The sequence below is a fragment of the Zootoca vivipara genome, chromosome 12, assembly GCF_965207765.1.
Source record: "Zootoca vivipara chromosome 12, rZooViv2.hap1.1, whole genome shotgun sequence".
Taxonomy (NCBI): Eukaryota; Metazoa; Chordata; class Lepidosauria; order Squamata; family Lacertidae; genus Zootoca; species Zootoca vivipara.
The window spans coordinates 33,463,318-33,486,986 of record NC_142595.1 but is presented as its reverse complement, the minus strand read 5'-3'; the positions used below and the strand labels follow the sequence as shown (position 1 = coordinate 33,486,986).

The 23,669-nt window shown below is 48.3% G+C and overlaps 1 protein-coding gene across 3 annotated transcripts; it reads left to right on the top strand.

The window, feature by feature from the left end:
* The first annotated feature begins 394 nt into the window (after positions 1-394).
* On the top strand, positions 395-22,730 carry PAQR4 (progestin and adipoQ receptor family member 4). 3 transcript variants are annotated; one of them, XM_035135692.3, is made up of 3 exons: positions 395-847; positions 17,792-18,010; positions 18,932-22,730. In XM_035135692.3, the coding sequence occupies exons 1-3, from the start codon at positions 682-684 to the stop codon at positions 19,363-19,365; spliced, it is 819 nt and encodes a 272-aa protein (XP_034991583.1). In that variant the 5' UTR covers positions 395-681; the 3' UTR covers positions 19,366-22,730. The 3 variants fall into 3 exon arrangements, with proteins under 3 accessions (XP_034991583.1, XP_088512465.1, XP_088512464.1); XM_088656338.1 differs by lacking the exon at positions 395-847 and adding an exon at positions 12,726-12,914; XM_088656339.1 differs by lacking the exon at positions 17,792-18,010 and having other exon boundaries at positions 530-847.
* Positions 22,731-23,669: the final 939 nt, after the last annotated feature.

Here is a 23,669-nt window from a genome sequence, read left to right as displayed (position 1 = left end):
ACCTATACACCCTCCTGCCTTTCGGGGGCGTCTTTTGTCTGCTCTGGGGTTTACAATTGGGCCAATCTTCCGCGCGTCCAATCACGGACATCGCTGACAAGCTGCTGGGGGCGTGGTTCAGTGGGTTATGCAAATAATCGAATTTCAAGGACTCGGAACGCCCTATTATCACCCACCGCAGGGAGGGCGGGGCGTCCGTTATGCTAATAATGGAACGACAGTTCTTAGTCAAGCTCGGGCGGTTGGTAGGCCCCGGAGAGGAAGGGCGTGGCTTGCATATATTGTCATTTTTATGCAGAGTGCAGAACCCTGTTCCGGGCAGCCATGTGCGAGTCAGAGCGACTGCGGTGCAGAGATTATGCAAATGAGCGGCGGGATCGTGGGCGGGGCTTGCGCGGCAGCCTTGCAGATACTGTACAGGGGATCGGCCCGCGTGAGAAAAGGCGGCAGGGGAGGAGGAGGAGGGGAGCAGTGGTACCCGCATGTATTATGTTAATGAGGGCGGTGGGCGGGGCCGGATTGTGAGCTCAGCCCGAGGAGGGGAGCGAAGCGAGGGGGAAGCCCAAGGAGGAGCTGCTCGTTGCAGCGGCGGCAGCAGCAGCAGGAGGAAGGAGGAGGAGGAGGAGGAGGAAAAGGATGCAGAGCCCGGCCAGCAGCTGACCCCGGGGGGGGAGCCCGGCCATGGCCTTCCTGGGGGGGCCCCGGCTCCTGGACTGGGCCAGCTCCCCCCCTCACCTGCAATTCAACCGCTTCGTGCTGACGGGCTACCGACCGATCAGCACCGGATCCGGCTGCCTCCGCAGCCTCTTCTACCTGCACAACGAATTGGGCAACATCTACACCCATGGTGAGTCCCCGCAGCCTTTCCTTCCTTGCTCCCCGCAGCCCGTGTCTAACACTGGCCTCTCCACCACCCCGTCGCCGTCGCCGTCGCCGTCGGCCGCCCTTTCTCCCGCCGGGCTCCGATGCCCTCCGATCTCCGTGCTTGCTCTCCTGCAGGGCCCTCCCCAGCCCTCCAGCCCTAGGCGTACAGCGGGCATCCGGAGACATGGTGACACCCCTACCTCCGCCCGGCTGACCACAGCTCTTGTACCTTGCTCTGGTCTGTTCCTGGTGCATTTCGGCATCCCTCTGCTGCTGCTTCCGTTTTTCTTGCCCGGTCCCAGAGCGTCGGCGTGGACCCTTTTCACAGGGCCTGGCTCTCCCCCACCCCACCCGACGGGCTTTGAGAGCCGCGCGCCCCTTCTCATCCCTCTCCCCAAGCCGCCAATCTCTGTCCTCCAGTTCCATTGCGCACTGATCCCCAGACAGACTGGCAGCATCCTGGCCGCGGGAGGGTTCATGGACAACCTCAGTGTCACGCACGCGACAGCCCCGCTGCAACCTAGCTAGCTCTCCGTGGGCAACTTAGATGCCTGTCCCCACGCCCTGCATATTTTTTCTCCCCCTCCTCCCCCAACCCTGGCTTTCGTGCCCCCTCGGATGCCAGTGCTCATTCATTCTGCTTTCCTTTTCCGTTTCCAACGAGCCACCCCTTCAAATGGTGAATAATTAAAAGTTTATTTTTCTGGGCTTAGGTGACTGTTTGCCGGAGTCGGAGCAAAGTTGCTGAGCTAACATTGGCCATGGGAGTTTCATTTATTAGCTGTGTGCCCTGTTTCCTGGTAGGGTTTCTATGGCAGCCTTAACTTTGTATTACCCTGTGTGAGTTTGTGGGAGAGCAGCTGACTTCCTGTGAAAGAGAGGCTTAGCCGCTGAGGGCATGTTTTGCATGCCGAAAGCCAAGTTCAGTCTTGGATGCCTCCAGATTGAAAGAATCCTCTCAGGTGGTGGAGCAGGAGGAGTCTGGGTTAGATGGACCCAAAGGTTTGTGAAAATCAAAGAGGAATTTCAAGCACCTTGTTGTTATGAGGCATGTTAGGCTGGAGCATCAAGGTCCCAGCTATGACTCCCTGTCACCCCTTCACTTGTTCAGCTTTATTTTGTTGTTGTCTGATTTATGGCAATGGGGGATGGAATGTTTTAGAATTCTCCTCCCGCTTCCCATTCATTGCAAAGCTGAGTTTGGGCAAAACACACAATGTGCTTTTGTCATTGGTTTCAATGAGGATTGTTCTGGACACAAGCACCTGTAGCTATGCTAGAGGAGGTTGAGCTGAAAAGCTCCATTCTGCGGGGTTTGGGCAGAAATTATAGGCTCATATTCACACAGCCAGAAACCTTTCTGTATGGGGAGAGTAAGGGGAGGCAATGCGGCCTGTCAAGACTTCTCTTCTGGAAGCTTCTTATTGCAAGAGTACAGTTGTGCAAACCACATCCACAAAAGCGACTCTCACCTCATTGTTTCACGAGCCCATTCCTCCACTTAACATAGCAACACGATCAATTGGTTGCACCTTTAGTACTTAGGGGATGGTTTGAAGTCTGCTACTGCTGCAAACCTGCTGAACCTAGGCGGACCTGAGTCTAGTCAGTGCCTGGATGGGAGGTTGCCTAGGAACTCTGTAGAAAATAGGAATGTAACACAAAAAGAGGTACAACAGCAGCAACAACAGATCAGGAAAGATAAATTCTGTACTGTATCTGAAAAAGTAGCTTGCTCGTAAGGCCTTGGAACCCACTGGTTTGTTACGCCTTTGCCGCCCACCTGGGAATACAAAAAATGAGGATGTTACTCAACACCTGGCAGACCACACCATCTGGCTGGTGGGCTGTGTTTGGCTTGGGGTGGTGGTGACAAGTTGTAGCGATGGCCTCCAACCTGGATGGCATCAAAATAGGATTAGACTAATTCATGGAGGGTCAGGCTATCCTAGGCTACAAGCCATGAGGGCTTGCTGAGAATGACAAGGGGGGGGGAGAGTACTGTTGTGCTCAGTTTCTCCTTCTAGTTTCCTATAGGCATCTGGTTGGAGACTGTGAGAGCAGGATAGATGAGCCATTGGCCTGATCTAGCAGGACTCTTCTTAAGTTCTTACATTGAGCCAGCCTGCTTTATCCAGATGAAAGAGAAACAGTAAGCATGAATATATAGCAGGGGTGGCCAACTCCCAAGAGACTGATCTACTCAGAGTTTAAAAAGTGGCAGTGATCTACCCCCCCCTTTTGGGGTTCAGGTCAAAGTTGAGTTTTTTTCAGGGAGGAGGTAAAACGTTGAGCTTTTTTTAGGGGAGCCACAGTTGTTCAGCTTCTTGGGGGGGGGCAATGGTCTACCAGTGATCTGCCGCAGACATCCAGTGATCTACCTGTTAGACATGCCCGATATATACCGGTAGCATTCAGAACACTTCCTAGTTGCTCAGATTGCATGCAATAGGCCTGTGGTTCAATAGCCAGCATCATCTCTAGGCTTCCTAGTGACTGCCCTTCCCTAGCTCTCCTATTGGAAGGGATGTCATAAATCAGCTTTCCTCTAATCCAGGCATCCCCAAACTGCGGCCCTCCAGATGTTTTGGCCTACAACTCCCATGATCCCTAGCTAACACTAACAGGACCAGTGGTCGGGGAAGATGGGAATTGTAGTCCAAAACATCTGGAGGGCCGAAGTTTGGGGATGCCTGCTCTAATCTGTTGCCCTGCATATGTTTTGCTCATATTGGCCCCAAGTGGAGTGGACATTGTGCTCCAAAACATCTAGAGGGCACCAGGTTGGGAGAGGCTGTGATAAAAGTATGAAGAAGATCATTGTTGTCAGAGTTCAGTCCAGAGCTGTAACCACAAACAGCCTTTGAAACCTTTGAAATATTCTGCTCCCCATTCCTGAACAGCATGTGTGTGCTTTATTTATATAAAAAGATTAATTTTGGAAAAGGCTTCTAACCCTTTAACTTGTAGAGCTATAACAAAAACCATGCAGGCAGGATCATATCCTTGTGCTCACTGAAAGTAATGCGTAAACCTATTGTGCAAGTATGTTGGTGGTTCTGCAATTCTTTCCTACCCCTTAGGCCTCCTTATTGCAAATTTTCTCACCCAGAACCTGTTTTTATGCCACCTGTGAAACTTGGGAAAGTAATAAACATGTTATGTCCCAGGCCAGGTGTGTTGCTAGAACCTTAAAGGGCTTGGAGCACAGCCCTGTGACAGAAATTTGCATGCCATTTATGAGACACTTAATCTCAGGGTCGTGGGTGTTAGGTGAAAAATTCCTGCACTGCAAGTAGTTGGAGTCGATGAACATCATGGTCCCATAACCTCTAGAGGAAATGTGCCTTGTAATCATTTTTTTAAATAAGTGCTTTAAGTTTACAGAAAGTAAGGAAGAAGGGGAGGGCTAGAAGATATTGGGTCTGGTACAAAAAGACCTTGGGCCTGGACCCCTGACCTCCTCCTAACAACACACCATCCCAGGTATGATCTGTGGGCATCTATTGCAGCCCCCTCGGCTACAGATAGTCTTTGAGCATTCAGAGCACTGAATGAATAGTGCCTGGGTGGATAGGTGACTTCCTGGGAATCCCATGTACATCGTCTTTTGTGAATGAAAGGCGGGATGTGAATATGAAATAATAAATAAGAGCAAGTAGCTTTTGACCACATGCAGAGAGTGTTCCCTCCCCACCCCTGGCACTGAGCTGCTGCAGCCATTCCCCCCATCCCAGTGATGAATAACTGGGGTACAGTTTCCCAGCGCCTCTTAAGAAGCGAATCACTCTGCTCTCCCACTGCCCTGTGTTGGGGGAATAAGGAAGGAAAATGCTCACACAGCCAGAGAAATGAACTTGCCTGGGTAATGAGAGCGGAGAGCAGGACCAGTTGGGCAATTGAGCGAGCCGCAGAGTTGAGGTTGCAGGATTTCCTCCTCCTCACTGTTCTCGTGAGCTCATGAAATAATCCAGTCTCCCCTGTAAGGGCAAACTGCCCTTTTATGAGCTCTCCTGCCCACAGGACCCCTTTCATGTGTTACAAGCAGAGGCTCAGCATATTGTACAAGCTGTGTGCTGTTACTCACCATGGATGAGGGAGGGAGCGGGCAGCAGCAAGCCCAAACGAAAGCATCTTTGGGGGAATGGCTTCAGCCTGCCCCAGCTCACTGGGTGGAGTAGGGTGGGGTCAGTTAACAAGCGGGATATTCTTGAAATGGATTCCCTGAGAACTGCAGCGAAGGAAAGGCGTTTGCTTGGCTTCTGTGGCTGTTGACGTGTCCCACCTGAACACTTGTCTTCCCTTATTGAATATCTAACATAGAAGCAGAGAGTCCAACTCTCTGCCTCCAACTCCTATCTGGCCTAGCCAATGTGGCCAGGGGTCAGGAATGGAGAGATGTAGTCCTGTGAGCTCTGCAGGGCCGAAGCTTCCTCTTCCTTGTCTCGGGCAGAGCTTTCTGAGTGTTCACATTACTTCAAGGACACCCAAAGCTGCCGTGCTTTCTCTGTAGTCCATTATTGGGAACATGAGAAGAGCCTGCCAATGGCCCATCTAGTCCAGCATCCTGTTCTCACAGTGGCCAACCAAGTGCCCCAGGGAAGCTTGCAAGCGAGACATGAGGATAACAGCACTCTCCTGTCTTGTAATTCCCTGCAAATGGTTTTCAGAAGTATTCACTGCCTCCAACAGTGGAGGTAGAACGTAGCCGTTGTGGCTGGTTCTATTGATAGCCTTGTTGTCCACGAAATGGTCCAATCCTCTTTTTAAAGTCCTCCATGTTGGGGCATCGGCACGTCACTGCCTTCCATAGTTTTAACTATGCGCTGTAGGAAGTACTTTCTTTTGTCTGTTCTGAATCTTTCAGCATTCAGCTTCATTGAATGTCCACAAGATCTAGTGTTATATGAGAAGGAGAAAAACTTCTCTCCATCCACTCTCTCCATTCTGTGCATAATTTCTGTCACGTCACCTCTTCCTCACTATTTCTCTAAACTAAAAAGTCCCCAGTGCTGCAACCTTTGCTGCATAGGAATGTTGCTCCATCCCTTTGATCATTACACTTGCCATTTTCTGAAACTTTCCCAACTCTACAATGTCCTTTTTGAGCCAAAGTGGCCAGACCTAACACACTGTATTCCAAATGCTGTCACACCATAGACCTGTATCACAGCATTATGGTATCAGCAGTTTTATTTTCAATTCCTTTCCTAACGATCCTTAACATGAAATTTGCTTTTTTCACTGCTGCCGCACACTGGATCAACGTCTTCAGCAAGCTATCCACTGTGATCCCAAGGTCACGCTCCTGGTCAGTCACCCCAAGTTCAGACCCCATAAGCAAATATGTGAAATTAATATTTTTTTGCCTCAACATGCATCACTTTACACTTGTTTACATTGAGTTGCATTTGCTTTTTAACTACTTATTTCACTCAGTTTGGAGAGGTTCTTTTGGAACACTTCACAATCTCTTTTTCTTTTAATGACCCTGAACAGTACTATCAGCAAATTTCACCACCTCACTGCTTACCCCTTACTGTGTGTTTGTGTGTTGTGTCTTCTGGTGAAGATCTGTTTTTTTTTTAAAGCGGGCAAATCTCATTGTGCTACAGTAAGCACTATTTTGCCCACATGCTCTCCAGTGTTTATTTGCAACCATATGGGCTGGATTGCTCCTCTTTCCTCCCCACCCCTTTTCTTTTTTTTTTGTGAAGGCCGAGATTCTCAGAATAGTCCTCATGTTGCATTCTGCACCTTCCCCCCTGCATTCCTGCAGAATTGTGGTACAATACACACGTAGCCCCCCCCCCCATCCCCCGGTGATTTCCTGCTCAAATATCTGACTTTTTCAGTCTTTGCTCCTACACACATGTTGTGGCAAGAGCCTGACTTGAGGAAGGGAATTGTTCTCCAACTGCCGGTGTCAAATGAGGGCAAAGAGCAATGTGGAGCAATTATGGGTGTGCTGAAGCGTTGAAGGGCACTTCTAGGGGACCAGTAAAGCTGTTTGCCAGCTTCGACAGATAGCTAACAGGCTTCAAAGGTTAGAATAAAGTAGCCTGAGCCACGTCATCTTGAGATTTGATGCACCTGATGGGGTGTGGGTGTTTAATGGATCAATATCCTAAAGAAAGACTGAATTTGCGGTTTCTTTCCTTGTATTGGTGTTAGAAGGGAGTGGGTCCTGGCTAAGAGCATGAGGTTTCAAATTCCTACTCTAAAGGAATTGTTGCTTTCTCTCTCAAGGCAATCCCTCTTTGCCTGCCATGGAATCTTTGCGTGCTGCAAAGGATTCTGGGATGTGCAAGGCCTGTTTTTGTGTGAGGCCAGGTCTATTTTAAGCTGAGTTGCTGTCCCAAATAGACTGAGCATACTTGTACATATCCAACCCTCTCCTGTGGCTGTTTCTCTGAATGGGACCAAATGGTGGGCAGGTGGTCTTTTGAACATCTTGTCCATTATTTCCCATCCTTCTCCTCAAGGAATTATGGGAAATAGTTTGGGGAAGCTGCCCTGGTTTTAAAAGGGATTTCCGTGCGTTGTGTGCATATGAGCCAGGGCTATTTTGCCCAAAACGGTTGTAGGCGTTTTCTTAGAAGAAGCCAGCAGGGCCAGAAAAGTTGTTTTGTTTCTGTTCCGCTGAGGCAAGTGGAACTTTTGTATATGTGTAAACTTGCTTATACCAGCTTCCCAGGGGAATTGCCTCGCGGATACCATGCTGTCAGTTTGGCAGCATCGTCAGGGTGGGGAATCTCCAGGGAGCGGCATGTACCGGCACCTGGGAACTGCTTGGCAGCATCGGTGCCCATGGCCAGCTTCCAATAAATCACAGGGAACAAATCAGGCAGGAGTCGGAACATAAGTACATCTTCACTAGAAGAGGCCAAAGGTTGAACTCGTCCAACATTGTGTTATCAATAGCCTTGGGGAGACTCAAAAACTGTGCATGAAAATGATGGCAGCCATGATTGATCTGGGTTTTTTGGGAGGGGTATACTGTACCTGCATATGGAGGTTCAGCTCGGTTTCTATTGATTTGTTGGGTCCACAGTTTGAGGGCAGAGTCTTCTGTTCAAAATGTCCCTGGTTCAATGCCTAGTGAAAGGATAGCTGAAGCATAGCTCAGTCAGTAGAGCGTGAGACTCTTAATTTCAAAGGCATGGGTTCGAGTCCCACTTTGGGCAAATGATTTCCGCATTGCGGAGGTTTGGACTAGATGACTCTTGTGGTCTCTTCCAGCTCTAGGGTTCTATGAAAGAACTCAAGTTTTTGGAAAGCCACTGCCTGTTAAGAGTAAAACCATGTCGTTCTAGAATCTAGATCAGGCATCCCCAAACTGCGGCCCTCCAGATGTTTTGGCCTACAACTCCCATGATCCCTAGCTAAGAGGGCCAGTGGTCAGGGATGATGGGAATTGTAGTCCAGAACATCTGGAGGGCCGAAGTTTGGGGATGCCTGATCTAGATAAACCAGTAGCCTGACTTGGTGTAATCCAGCCTCATATGCCTGTGAGAGGCTCAAGGCCCACCCTGTCATTAGGCATAGCGTGACTATAGCCTCAGGTGGCAGATACTTATGGGGCAGTGGTGGCTGATTCTCCCAAGCCCCCTGGCCATTCACACCACATCTGCCCCAGACATTTAAAGCACTATCATCCCACTTGAGACAGCCTGAGAGCTGTTAAGATACCCCTATTCCTTTCACAGAGGTACAATTCCCGGAGTTCCTCAAGAAGAAGGATGGACTGTCAAACCACTCTGGGAACTGGGAGCACTGTGAGGGGATTCGGGGGGGGGGTCTCCAACAACTCTTGGCACCCTTAATAAACTACAGTTCTCAGAATTGCTTGGGGGAAGCCATGACTGTGGCATGTTGGTGCTTTAAATTTCTAGTGCAGATGTGGCCTCCTCCTTTCGAGGAAAAGAGCTGCATATTCTACATGGCCTTTCGTTCACTCTTTAAAAAAGCCTGGTACTCTCAGGTGCAGTAGAGATTGTTATCCCATTCTATCCCATCCCCAGAGGTGACTGCTGCTCATATCGGCTTCTGTCTATTGTGGAAGGGATGCCCCATTGTGTCCTTTGCCTCAGGCAGCCCAATATCTTGCACGGGCCCTGGGGAGAGCACCTTTCTCTGGTTAATTCTTGCTCATTTTCTCCCCTCACGGAACCCAGGAGCCCTGCTGGGAATTACCTTTCCAGCCCTCTGGGGGCTAAGCAGCCGTTGATCCTGGCTAATCCAGGCAACAGAGAGATTGAGTCCGCTCTGCTCTCCTGGCCCAACATTTAAGACCTGGAGGCAGGGAGCAGCTATGGAGTCACGGTTCCCAGGGGATTAGAAGGGCCTGCTTTTCAGCTGCCCTGGAAATAATGTTTTTTATAAAAAAATAGATCTATATATTCAACACCCTCCTACTCTGAAGGACAAAAGACGTTAGAATGGTCCACAGGCGAGAAGAAGAGAGTGGTGAGGGATAAAATCCAGGAATCTTGGCGTGGCTGGCCTATCCATGAGGCGAGGTAGTCGCCTCAAGTGACAGATCCGGCCTCTGAGGAGAGTGCCGTCCGCCATTGGCAGAGAAAAACAGGCCCTTGTACTCTGTACCAGTCAATACTGCCACACACAAAACCGCATTGTTTGTGTATGTGTGTACAATACTCAATATGCCATACATGGCCTTCTCTTTGCCCACAATAAGCTTCCTGGATAAGTCGGGATTTGAACCTGGATCTTCCCCGTCCTATTTCAACACCTGATAACTACCTACCTGCTAGCAGGTTTGCAAATTAATCAGGGGCTGGTATGTTTTCAGATAGGATGGAGGAGACCATGTGTTGAGCTTCCTGCATTGCAGGGGGTTGGACTAGATGACCCTTGGGGTGTCCCTCCCAGCGCTACAATTCTATGACTCTACCTACACCTTGCTGGCTCTTGACAGGTGCATGGGAAACAGAAACCTGGATAGGAACGGCAGTTTATCTGGGGCGGATGGTGGTGCAGAAATACAGGTAGGCGTTTGATAAATGGATGAGTGGGATTTCAGGTTAGCTCTACTGGCTGGTGGGCATTGATGCTGTGCAGAGAGTGAGGGGACCGCAAGGGCCCTGGAGATATCGTAGTGGATCCAGCAGGAAAGGAGGTGTTGCAGCGGGCTGGGAATCTGGGAGGTTTTTGTATTGCTGAGAGGATGTGGCGGGCAATACCCATACTCTTCTGGGAGGGAGGCAGCTGTGTGGGTAATGTGAGATGTTCCGGATTCTCTTGACCTCAGTGACATTGTGCAGCCAAGAGGTAGGATGAGGACACTGGGCCGAATTTCGCCCACCCCTAAATGCTACCCCCTGCATTTGGCCGAAAGTAAGACTGGACTTAACACACACCCCTTTTGGCTCGCAGGATGTCATTCAAATAGCGTGAGAGATTCAATACCATTGCAGCATCCTGCTCCGGCTACTAATCCTTTTTATAAAGTGATCCCGGTTTTCTTCTTCAGCTTGTGTCACTTAGTGAGTTGAGCGAAGCTTTCCCTTCCCTTTTCACAGATGGGGGAACTGAGGCTGCTGCTTCAGCCAGCACCACACAAGGCAGATTGATTTCATTTTTTTTAAGAGAAGTGTTTTTGTCCCCACTTTCCGTTGTTTGCATCCTTGAGATAATTTACAATTTAAATGGTATCAAGTGTCGGCAGTAAAACAAATTGAATAAGCAACCTGACAAATTAAATTTTAGAGTCTAAAACGAATAAAGAGGTAGACGGTGGCTTGGAGAATATTAATTGCTGTTGGAGGCTCATGAAAAACAGGACTGATTTAGCCTGGTTTCTTGTCTGAAAGATGATGGTGCCAGGCAAATGTGGTTGGTTGGTTGGGTGTGTGTGTGTGTGTGTGTGTGTGTGTGTGTGTGTTGTATATCAGGTACAGCCTAATCTCTGAAGGTGAAGACACCCATAGAAGCACCTTGCAACTGCCTTTCTGGCTCAAGCCAAAATTCACCTTATCTGGCTTACCTGTGCAACAGTGGCCAGCCCAGATGTTACTAGAAAGATCTCAAAGTAGGTCATGGAGATGGGCATCCTTTGTTGTTTGGCCCCAGTATCTGTTAATGGGTGGTATACTCCTCCTGAACATGGAGGATTTTTTTAAAAACAAATTCCGTCTATTTCTTGTGTTCAGGAGTGAGTGCTTATACAGTGGTACCTCGGGTTACAAACGCTTCAGGTTACAGACTCCGCTAACCCAGAAATAGTACCTCAGGTTAAGAAATTGCACGGCGGCAGCGGGAGGCCCCATTAGCTAAAGTGGTACCTCAGGTTAAGAACAGTTTCAGGTTAAGAACGGACCTCCAGAACGAATTAACTTCTTAACCCGAGGTACCACTGTATAGCCAAAATGGCACCACATACATATAAGAGAGAGGGATTGACAAGTTCAAGGATACCCCAAGGTTTACAGAAATACCCCCCAAAAAGCCTTCATGAGAGAAAAGTGAGGGAAGATCCCCCCCCAAATAGCCCAGTGAGAACTGAGCATGCTCACTGGCCACTGAATGCTGACTGACCGTCTTGTGGGAGAGCAAATGGAAAAATTGGGTGGGAAGGAAGAGGGAATAAAATGGAGCTTCACAGAGGGCAAGGCTGGCTCAGTGAACAGGAGCACTCCACGCTGCAACATTTTGTTGCAGGGCCTGCTGGTTGGGTTCAAACACCATTGATGGGCAAATCTGCTATGGATTTGTTGGCTCAAATCCATTAAAAAAAACCAACTGCTGGTAAATGAGTGGACTTTGCTGCATTTTGTGGAAATTGTGCATGAGGAGGAAATTCACCTTGTTTGCACCTTCTGGCCCTGGGGGGGGGGCACACATCCTCGCCCTTCAACTCTTCACTGCTATGGCCAAGGACCAACCCTGGCACTAAGAGGAGATAGTGCCACTTCCTGATACCATTTGCCCCTCTTTTCCTACAGAGACAGCCTTGCAGCCTCCCACTTTCTATCCGTCTTCAGGAACTGTATTTATATAGCTCCTTCCAGGTAGTTAATGATGATCCAATTATAGGCTCAGTGTTTGTTCTCTTCTCCGCCCCTTCCATCCTGCCCAGGGGGTCCGACGTCATGCATCCTCCCCCCCACATACAAGTGCCAGGAGGTATCCTGTCCCAGATGCTGAAATAGCAGTTCCTGGGATAAGTGGCTTACACTTGAGCAGCTGACCTCAGAGGTGGCAAGCGGAGCCCGGACTGAACTCTGGCAGTAGGTGGACCTTTGAGGTTTAACACAAAAGCGTGAGAGACTCATATGCACCCGCATTTCTGCATACAGTACACACGAATCCTTCCTCCTGATCTGTGCCCCTTTCCTCCTCCTCTTGCCCACCCCTCCATTAAGGTCTGGATTGGCATCTACCGTGTTTCTCATATTATAAGACATGTCTTATATTTATTTTTTCCTCAAAAAAAAACACTATGGCTTATTTTCAAGGGATGTCTTATTTTTTTCCTCCTCCTCCTGCCGCGGCTGGCATTGCTGCTGTGCCTATCACTATGTCTTATTTTCGGGGTATGGCTTATATTCCTTGAATGCTTAAAAATCCTGCTATGGCTTATTTTATGGGTATGTCTTAAAATATGAGAAACAGGGTACCTGGGTCTGGGACTCTTGTAATAAAAAAAAGGTGTGTGTGTGTGTGTGTGTGTGAAAGCTGCATTGATTGGGCTTTATGAATTATAGCTGTAACAGGGCGGATTGGTTCAGCTCTCCGAAAAATGAGGTTACCCTTGATTAAGCCTCTGGAAATGACAGTGAAATGTAATAAAAGGAGAGAGAGTGAGAAGGGAGCATCCCTGGCTCTGAGAATGGGTTTGTGTGTGTAGAGCCAGAATCACACGTCAGTGCTTCACGGTGTATATTCCCCTGCCCCGAGTCTTTGGCTCAGACCGTGAAATCATGACTGTTTAATGTTACACAGTCCTGACGCTTCCGGGTCTGTTATCCGATCCCTAACATGTCCCTGGGGAGGAGAGCAAGGCCGGGATTGTGCTTCTGTGACAGGTCTGTAGCAGCGGTTGCAGAAACTGAGAACAGGAAAGGCAGAGTTGGGTGTGCAGGGGTGGGAAAATGAGAATAAACTTGGATGTCCCTGATGCTGGTGCTAGGGCCTGGAGACAAGGACAGAGAGTAAGAATATTTCAGGTGTAATTTGCTTTATTCATGTGGGAAAACAACAACGCTGCCCCCCTCCCCTCCACCGTGTCCCGATTTTTATTTTTTGAAGTGTGGCCTGAAGTCTGCTTTTGGGCAACCAATACAAGCATCTGCCCTGAAGCAAGATATCCTCTGGGAAGTATGCCAGATCTTACTGCAAGGCTCCTGCCACTTCAGTGGCAGAGTTCAATGGCCGAGCCTTGATAACACTGCAGGGGACAGCTGTAAGGATTTTGTGTATGTGTGCGCTGGGGGGGGGGGGAACAGAACACTAAATGTTGTGCCAAGGATGGCTGAATTCTGCAAACGGTGTTAAGTGAATTTGTGTGAATCTTGCAAACCCTTTTCCTCCTGCCAATCATGAGGAGGCACACAAGTCCTGCCCCGCTTCTCCAAACCCTGGCTTCTGAGATCTTGCTATCATTTCTATGTAGACCCTCAGGTCGGTATGTACTTATCATATTTCCTTCCCTGTCGCCCCGCTGGAAGGAATTCGGGGGCAGAATATGTATTCATTTTTTCTCATTGCTGTTCATTAGATTTATACCCTAATCCTTCCATTAAAATGTCCAAGACTGCTAACAACAATAACTTTTACGATAGAAATAAAATAACAAATCTGCACAATAAATAAACAGAATCAGAATAAAAGATCACAATAACCTTATGAGGTAGGCATAGGTGATAGAGAGGGCTTATCCAATATTTCTTTCTGTGCTTTGTGGCCAATCAAGAAACCTTTCAGGTTCTTAGTAGTCACAGCATTACACTTTCAGTCTTGAGGGGTAGAAACTATTTTTTTTTAAAAAAGCAACTGGGAGTTCTTAGCTTGCTGAATTCTGTATCCAACCCCGTGTGGTAGTGGAGCCACCTGACCTTGACAATTATTCCCCTACTCCTTTTCATACCTCTGTTTGCCACCCCTTTTTTGCGTAGAAAACATCTGATTGGCAAATAAAGAGAGGATTGTGTTTCCCGTTTTGTTCCCAAGGCCGTTCCCTTCCTTGGGGCTTGGAGAGAGTGGTTCTCCTCTGCCATCTTGCGTCTTGGGATGTGTGCGGCAGAACAGCCTCTCCCTCTTCAGGTGGCACTGTGAGTTAAAATGTACCTTCCCAGCCCCTGGGTGCCAAGTTGCTGCTGCGTGGCTTCTTTAAATGGCCTGGCTGCATTTTGGAGGCATTTTGCGGTTGTGCAGCTGGCGCGTGGGTACCACAATCCCCGCCATCAGCAAAATGCAGGCTTGCAAGTTATTTGCTGACACAGCCCTCCTCGCTGTCCTTGGGACTGTCGTCCCATCAGGTGGGGATGCTGGGAGCCATCGGGGGTGGGTGTAGAAAACAGCCTGGCTTTTTACCAAAACTTTGGCTTTGGGGTGGTGCGGGGCAGGTGCGCTCGGCTTATGCCCTGTGGCGGCCATTGCTTCCTGCTCTGTAGCCCAAAAGCTTAGATTAAATCCTCGTAGTCCCTGCTGTGCAAGAGATGAAAGTCATCCTAGCTCATCTTGACTTTGGCTCACAGCCGTAGAGCAATGCAATCGCCACATCTCCAGGTAAGGATGCCCAGAGCCTAGAGAGGCATTGCCAGTCAGGGTGGGTGATACTGACTTAGACAGACTAATGGCCTGACTCTGTATAAGGAAGCTTCCTATGTTACTGAGGTTATAACCCTGCCCCCAGCTGCCTAACCCGTTTGCCAATTTTATTTAGAATGTTTATCTTTCTCAAGGTAGCACATATAATTCTTCCCTGCCCTCCATTTTTATCTTCACAACAACCCTGCGAGTTAGTTAAACTGAGAGGCACTGATGCAAGGTCACTCAGGGAGCTTCATGGCCGAGGGGGGATTTGAACCCTGGGCTCCTGGGTCCTAGTCAATCACCCTAACTACTGCACTACCAACAACATGGGGAGCAATGGGTTTACTCATTGTGTTGCCATGGACCACCCTCTTGCCATAGTTTGGGGAAACAGCTGCTGTTCATATACCATTCAAGGGAATCTGACTCGGACTGGGGAGACCTGACTTCAAATGCTCCCTGCCCTCCCCAGCCATGACATTTGCTGGGTGACCTTGGGCCCAGTCACATACTCTCCAGGGTAGTTGTGGCAGGAGGAGTAGGAGAGCGCCGCTGCCCCCCGAGCCTAGGCCCCAGATGTCTGAGTGCAGAGGAGTGGTGGGAGGCCCCAGCTGGGGAACCCCCAGGGGAAGAAGGTTCAGAGCCAGGGGATTGGTGGTGGGATGACAATGAGTGGTCAGAGGGAGAAGAGAGAGCAGGCTGGGAGGAGGAGGTGCCAGAAGCTGAAGCAGTAACAGGGTTTAGTGAGTAGGAAGGGGCAGTGGCAGAGTGCAGTCTAGAATCAGAATCAGAAGTAGAGGCTGGACAGGAAGGGGCCAAGAGGCAGAGGTGAGTCAGGCTGGTGAAGAAGCCAGGGGATCTCCCTCTCCTGCTCTGGCAAGCTCCCCTCCCCCTGGTCTCACAGAACCAGAAGAGGTATGAAGAGAGCAGAGTAAAGACAGGCACAGACTGAGTCTCAGATTGCTTGAGAAGGACTTGGGAGTGTAGGAGACTTAGGGAACTGCCTCATAGGGGCAAGGTGAGTTGCTCTTGTCACTAGGCCTGGCCTAACATGTCAACCTTGTTTTCTTGAATAAACAATTAACTTCACAGATGCCGTGTGATTTATGGCTCACCTGGCACTTGCTCCTGATACCATCTGTTGCATCTCCACTGGATTAAAAAATAATAATTACGGTATACTTATTATTTGTTTAAAAGGAAAGGGTAAAGTCTGCAAAAGGGCTGTGCTTGAGAACTTTGAGACCCGATATCAGTGAGAGCAGGCAATACTAGACTAGATAAGGCAGCTTCATTATGTCCCACTTCCGCCTCACCACTGCTCATGTGAGTGCTGAAAAACTCAGATTCTGTGTCCAGCGGCAGGCTGGCAAAAGGGATTCTAAGGCTTGGGAACTCATGGTCTTTGATACCTTTGGAACTCCGCTTCCCATCATCCCTGGTCATTGGTCAAATTGGCTGGGGGTGATGGGAGTCTTGGGTGTAGCCAGGACTTTTGTTGGAGGGGGGGGACAGCTGCCCCTCCGCCCCCCCCCTGGCTATGCCCATGATGGAAGTTGAAGTCCAGCAGCAACACCTGGGCAAGGGGAACACACAGGTTCCCTTGCCATGGCCCAAGCTTGCATGTTCGCCATTTGCATAAAAGAGTAGGGTTGCATGTGTTTTGTATTTTGGAGCTTCATTGTGCAAATAAGAGGCATCTGTTGCATTTCTCTGTCCCTTGTATGTGTTAGAGAAGCAGATAATTTCGCATGGCGGGGGAGTAACCACTTGGGATGGTTCTAACCCAAAGAATCCTGGGAAAGGAGGGTGTTGAGAATTGTGGGTCTGTGAGGGGTAAACTACACTTCCCAGGATTCTCTGGGGGAAGTCATATGTTCAAAATGTATGGTGTATATTCAGCCTAAGACTCCCCCCTCCGCTTCAGTGTGTGTATCCCGATTCCCGACTGAAGCGACTGTTTTTTCAGGCATAAACTGAGAAGAGGTGCAGCTTTTCCTGGCAAGTGAGATTGCCGTAATGGGGAAACAAAGGGCACTGACCTGCTAGAAGGGAAGAAAAAAAGTTAGTAGCCGCAACTCTTCTCTCCCGAGCTGTGGGCTAGGTGACAGGCCCCTTGGGGCTGGGGGCTGACTCAGTCTCCCTGAGAGATTCTCTTCGGTTTCTCCCCTGCATCTCTCTAAAGGAGTATTTCTGGCCTCTTAATGAATGTTTATCATGTTCCTAATTGAGATCTGGCTTTGGGCAGCCTCAATTAGCACAGTAATTGGGTTCAGGGAGACCTAATCTGTTTGTGTAAAGCTGCAGCCTCTGGAGGAAATGGAGGGTGAGAGAGGGGAGAGTTGAGGCTCAGCGGGGATAAGGAAGAGTGAGGGTAGGGCAGGTTGGATACACAGGTCAAGAATCTACCAGGCTACTGCATTTTGGTGGTGGAGAGAAAAGAAATCCAGTCCCTGCCGAATTGGGAGGAACATGGCATTGGTCTGCTCCACCCCCACCCCCCTCCCCGGTTGTAATTATTGAGGAAGCTTTAGCTCATTAAAATGTTTTTCGATGCTGAAAAATGTTTTTCGATGCTGCAAAAGTTTCCATAGTACACAATGAACAGGTGATGCTGGGGAAATTACAAGCACACACCATTTGAGTCAGACTTTTTTCACTGTCAGAAACAAAATTTCAGGGGGAGTGGGAAAGGGCTGTTGCTTTAATGTTTACACACAGAGCGAGAGTGAGCGAGCTCAATCCATGCTTCTGTACCTGGTAGAGGACTAGACCAGGTGGCCTTGAGGCTCTTATCAAAGATGCTTTGCAAGAGTAGCATGGATAAACCGTGTCAAAGGGTGTCCATTGCTTGAGATGAGCAGGCTTCCCCTGTCCAAAAATGCTTTAATGGTGGCTTCCCCAATGCTGCTTTGATGCTCCACGATTTTTCTTCCAACAGTGTTCTGACATGACAAATGGGATGGCAGGAGCAGAGGGTGTGGGTGGGGAGGGGGAGAGAGACGCCAAGGGCCTGAAAACTGGAGGAGATACACCTGGTGCTAACATTTAGAGTGTACACTCTGTGGGAAGTGTTGTGGGGTCCCAGGGCTGTCCCTGGTTGGAGATGGGATACTAAGCCAGCTCTCTTCTTCTCTCTCTCTCTCAGGTATCCCTCTGCTGGGGTGTCTCTTTGTGTTGCCCTTGACCATTCCGTGGACCCGACTCTCAGTCTCATGGTTAGGAATAGCGCACTACCTGGCTTGCGTCTTCCCACAGCTTGGCAGTGTGCTCTACCACCTCTTCATGAACCACGAGGGAGGCCCCGCTGTCTACCATACCTTGCTCACCCTTGATATGTGCGGGGTATGCATGGTCAACACCTTGGGTGAGTTAAGAGTGCTCTCCCCGGTTTATTAGGATGTGGGTAGTGACCAAACTCTGGCACAGAGATGTGAGAAGCTGGAGAGCCATATAATGCCTACTGTTGATGGGGACAACAGCACATAGGTATTGACAGGCATCATAGAGGGCGAATCCTAGAATGAGACAAAATTTGATGGTGCAGGCATGGCGACCCTCTTTGCCCATGAGGCTCTTTTTCCCAAACCATAACCTCCCACCTGTCACCTGGTGGGTGGGAGGGTTGGCCAAATCCTGTGTGAACTGTGTACCTGTTCTGCTTGCCTGTCAAAATTGGCCAGCGAGGCAGACCCTGATAAGAGCCCAAAATGTTCCTGGTGGATGATGTTTAGGAAGCTTATATACCAGATCAGACGATTGGTCCAGTTTAGCCCAGTCCTGCCCAGGCTGACTGGCAGCAGGTCTCGGGTAGAGGCCCATCCCAGAGCCTACCTGACCTTTTTAACTGTAGATACCAGGAATAGAACTTGGGAAGCCTTACTTACCCCCAAATAGCCAGAAAATCTATTGCCTCTCAAAGTGGCTCACATCAATAATGTTTAAGAAGTTGGGGTGGGGTGGGGAGGGGGAAGCGGAATCCAAGCTTACAAACGAAAAAGACAAGAGACACAGCAAAAGGGGAGTGGCAGAGAAGGGAGAGCACTTCCTGAAGGCCTGAACAAAGTGCAGAGCAACAAGACAAGTGCCTGGAAGGCAGAATCGAGCTAGTGTGTGGGATGTGTGACCCAAACTGAATCGGGTATGTAGATTCAATTAATAATAATAATAATGTGCAGTGTGGGGACAGCAGCATGACCAAATGACAATTATAATTACCAGCTTCCCTCTCACCCTACCCTGTCCTTAACTTCCTGATGGGCGGACTGTGTTTCTCTCTTCCCTGCAGGTGCTCTCCCCATCATCTATTGCACGCTGGCCTGCACCCCGATTCCCCGCACGGCTGCCCTGCTGGCCTACACGGGCTTGTCGAGCTACGGCATCTTCTGCGCGGTGACTGCCAGCTCCAGCGTCCGCCGCCTGCGGGCTTTTGCCTGGCAAGCCCTCTTCCGCTTCTTCTTCTTCTACCTGCGATGGGTGGGACTGGGCACCGGCCACCCTTCCTCTCTGCGCTCATACCTCATAATGGACGGCTTGGCCTTTCTCGGGGGCGTCATCAACATCTCGCGGGTGCCTGAGCGCTGGAAGCCGGGCCGCTTTGACTACTGGTTCAACAGCCATCAGATAATGCACGTGCTGGTGGTGGTCAGCATCCTTTATCTCCACTGGGGAGTAGTGGCTGATCTGCAGTGGATTGGCAACCACGCCTGCCCCATGGAATGAATGACTGCATCATGTCCGGGTCCCACCCTTCCCATTGAAGAGCCCCACAGATTTAAGATGTGGGGTAGGCCACAAGTTCCCGTCAATCAAAGTCTTTGACAAGGGCTGACAGACAAGGAAGGACTTTTTCTTTTCTTTTTTATACAACTCACTTAGAACAGGGTGGTGTTGTTTTTTCGTTCTTGGGGTTATGGTTTCCCATTGCTTTGAGTATCTGTGGATAAACATACCATATATAGGATTTGGAAACCTTGGGGTCTACAGCAATGGATTTCCATTGGTTGAGGTGCTTCTAGATTGTGGTGTTCAGCTGTTCTTCCAAAATGCCATCCAGGGTGGGTGGCCTTGTAAGCATTCTTGGGTTAAGAAGAATTCTAAATTGCTGACCTGTAGCCTTGTAACTTGTGAGAAGCTATTGATGGCGCTAGCAAAAGTTATCCGTACCTGAAGCCACTTGCATCAATTCTTGCTGGCTGCAGGCTTTTCTGCATCAGAGCTAGACTTCCTTAGCTTTGGTGGTGGTCAAGGAAGAACACCATTGTTTTGGACATCTTTTTCACCTGTTTTGAGGGTGACATATGCACTGGGCGAATAGGAATTCAATGGAATACACTTGTTCTGAGTACAGCCTCTCTGCTTTATAGAGACCAGTTATTTAAATAGACTTTTTATCCAGGTATCTTTCAGACACCATGCGATACTTTTATTTTATTTTTTTAAGGGCTGGTTAGATGCCTGGGTATTGAGGTCTGCTGCACTGAGTGTTGGTAAGGACCTTGAGGAAAGGAATGGGTGGGATACAGCTAGTCTGTTATGGAAGATGCTCTGTATACATTCATTTGCTCTGAAATAACTTGAAGCACTGAACCAGCTCCCCCCCTCACTCCTCCGGAGGGGTAATTAGCGGCCTTGATACTAGATTGGGTGGAAGGAAGGTCTAGTCCAGATTTCCACTTCTGGTTCTTCTCATCAAATCTGGGTCTATGGCTGACTTGCAACATGCTTCAGCTTCCCCTTTCTCTGGGGGGGGGGGGGGATTTGGGAATCACCTTGCAATGTCTGTTTTCCTGTTGAACCCCACCTACTGCTTTCACAGCTATACCTATTAGCCAGAGTGGGTACTTTCCAGCGCTTAGTTCAGCATAAAATGGGAAAAGGGATTTCTCCATTTCTAGATAGAGATGACTGCAGCTGCTGTTAACCTAAAGTCAGTTGCTGCTGTCTTCTTCCTCTGTCTTCCTATTCACGGTTGGACAGAAGGCCACCTACCCATATTTCCAAATTCCAGTTCACTTCCTTCACAGGCTGCAGAATTAGTCCAGCTGGCCTACCTGGTCAGTTATGAGAAGAAATAGCTACATTTTTAACTTAGGGCTGTGGTCAGCAACTAGATTTCTGAGTGGTCCATTTTGCAAGCATGGGGACAAAAGGCTGCACCCCCGTGGCCTTCTAGCAACGCTGTGGCCGTCTGTTTGGCCCAGGGACCTGAGCCATAATTTAGGCCACCCTTTTCCAGCTAGCTACCCTCCAGAGGTTTTAGTCTGCAACGCAAGTGCAACTGTGTGCTGGCTGCAGCTGATAAGATTTGTACTCCAAGATATATAGAGGGCAACAGGCTGGGGAAGGCTGATATAGGTACTCAGCCATTGCAAGTGGGGAAAATAACTCAACCCACAGCAGTTTTTAAACTTGTTTCTTGATGTACTGGGCCCATAAAACACACTTTCACATTTGGGCTCTAAATGATAAGGTGAATGGTTCTTCAGCTAGAGTTCATTCTAATTTTTATGGCAGAAGTTTTTAAGTCCCCATGTCTTTTGTTTGGCCTCAATGGAACACACCCAAACTAGTTCACGGAAATCAGCATCCCAATCCATGTTGGGTAGCCCTTATGAATAAAGAAATATTTTTAATTATACATTTATCAAATGTATTTACCTAGGTTATAATTGTGCCGCTTTTTAAAAAAGTCACATATTAACAGAAGATGGGGTTTCTATATTTTCTATGCAGCAGCACCACCTTAATCTGAAATCTGTACTGTATAAGGGGCTGAATAGTGGAGCATGTCTGCAAATAGTTCAAACCTATTCTGGTGATCCAGATGGATAGCTAGTTTTTCAGTGGAGGACGCAAGTTCGTCTGGATTTCATTCTGATTTAGGGCCAAACAAGGTATGTTGATGTGTCTTTCTGTGAATGTGAGTGGGTAGAGAAATGAAAGCGTTAACTCTGGAACGTTCCCCATTTTGGAGGGGAGGCCCTGTGACTTTGAGCAGAAAAACAACCAAGAGACAGATTGTAAAGGGATCAGCATGCCCCCCTACCTCTTCTGTTTAAACTTGCAGGTGCCTGAGGCAGATTTTTTTTTTGCTTTTTTTTGTTATGTCAGGGAAAGATAAATATGTGTCATATTGGTTTGAAACTCAGTCAACTTTAGAAGATAACTCAGCTGCTGGAGGTCAGGTACAACTGATTTGAGGATCTGAAATGATCACAAGTAGGGCAGATCTTACGGGGCGTGTGTGTGCACATGTGTGTGTGTGAGTGCTCAGGGAGGGGCAGTGAGTTTGAGCCTTCTGTTTGTTGTGTGTCACATGTTGTCGTCTGCAAATGCAGAAAGATGTATCAGTAGTGTGACCCGGTCTTCATTATGGCTGAATTAAGCCTTCCACAGTAGGGCGGGAAGTGTCTTGTGTTTTTCTGCTCTCAACTGTTATGGGCTGGGGTTTCACTTGCTGCCAGCGGCCTAGTCTTGTCTCTTGCTATCTCAGGGTAGACGGACATGGTTAATGTTCGCAGCTTCTTTGGGCTGAAGCTACATATCATCTTAAAATATAAGAGCAAGGCACCAAATTTTTAAAAAATGCACTCCATGCAGCAGGGAGGGAGAGAAGGGAACTGTAGGTGCTTTATGGTCCAGAACCTCATTGGGCAGATGGCAGGTCTGGGCTTCTAATAAAGAGAGCTGTCTAAGGAAGACTCATATTTTTCCTGGCCTGTCATAAGTGGTACTTATTCTTTCAAAGTGTTGCAAAAGGTTCCTGATGGTTGCAACCTCTTCCTCTAGGATGAGTTTTCCATGTAGGAAGAGATAACTCATCCAGGTTTCAATCCAGAAGCACCCTCCAGTTATCTTAGAGATGCTACACAGATGCTCATCTAGGTCCTGGAATATGGCTCTCCTGCTGATATGTCAGGTGTATTTTTCACGTGACTTTAGAAGAGCTTTCATCTCCTAGTGCAGAAAAATGAAATTACAGTTCGACATCAAGTGATTAAATATATCAAAAGCAACAAAATTGTATACAGTCAATCATCTAACTGTACCCTTCAATATTTTAAATCACTTTCAATGGAACTTTAGTATGACTAACTAGTGTTTGATTGTTCCCTGCATTTGCTGGATGGTAGCAAATGGTTTGATTTCTTTATTCTGCCTAGACCACTTGCCTGCCACTTGACATACAGAGATCACACTTCTTTAATAAGGTTGAAAGTGCCTTGAGCCATTATTCAACATCCAGACACTTAGGCCTGGGTTGAAATTTAACACTCCCTTCCCTGCTATTATATTTATTTTATTTTCTGCTATAGCACAGGAACCAAAACAGTAAGGACTGAATTAACTATGGTGCTTGAAGGTCGTTCTCATCTTCTGGACTGTGGAATGGAGGTAGGACCATCTATTCTGAGGTAAACCATATTATTCAAGAAGGTTGAACCTCTTTGCCTACATGAATTCAAATACAGCAAGGAAGTAAGCCACATAAGCAAGTCATTATGTGTGTTTTTAGCACACACAAATTTTAAAATTAAACAGAATTGCTTGCTACTCTAGCCTTTAAGAAAAAGGAGTGGGGAATACATACAGCCCAATCTATGCATGCTTCTACCTAAGCATTGCCTCACTGAGTTCAGTCAGTTTCACTCCCAGGAAGACAGGGCTGCAGTTTTTCACTTCAATCTAAAGGACAAGTAGAATAAGTTACACAAGCTTCCAGACATGTTTATTTTTTAAATCTAAATTGACTATCTTAAAGACAAGCTCCTTTCCTTATTTTAAAAATTCTCTCACCACCCCCACCCCGCTGAAGCTACTGCAATATTACGTTACACTGCAAAATATGGAAGGCAATTGCGATGCAGCTCCAGGGTTGCCAACATGGCAGGGCAGCCTTGAGAACTTCCCTTGGCATGTGTTAAGCCTCTGTAAGGCCCCTCACTGCCTCCATAATGTGGCAACAAGGTAGATTACATTATCTTGCCCGCCCCCCCTCAAAAAAGTACACAGAGCTGAAAATA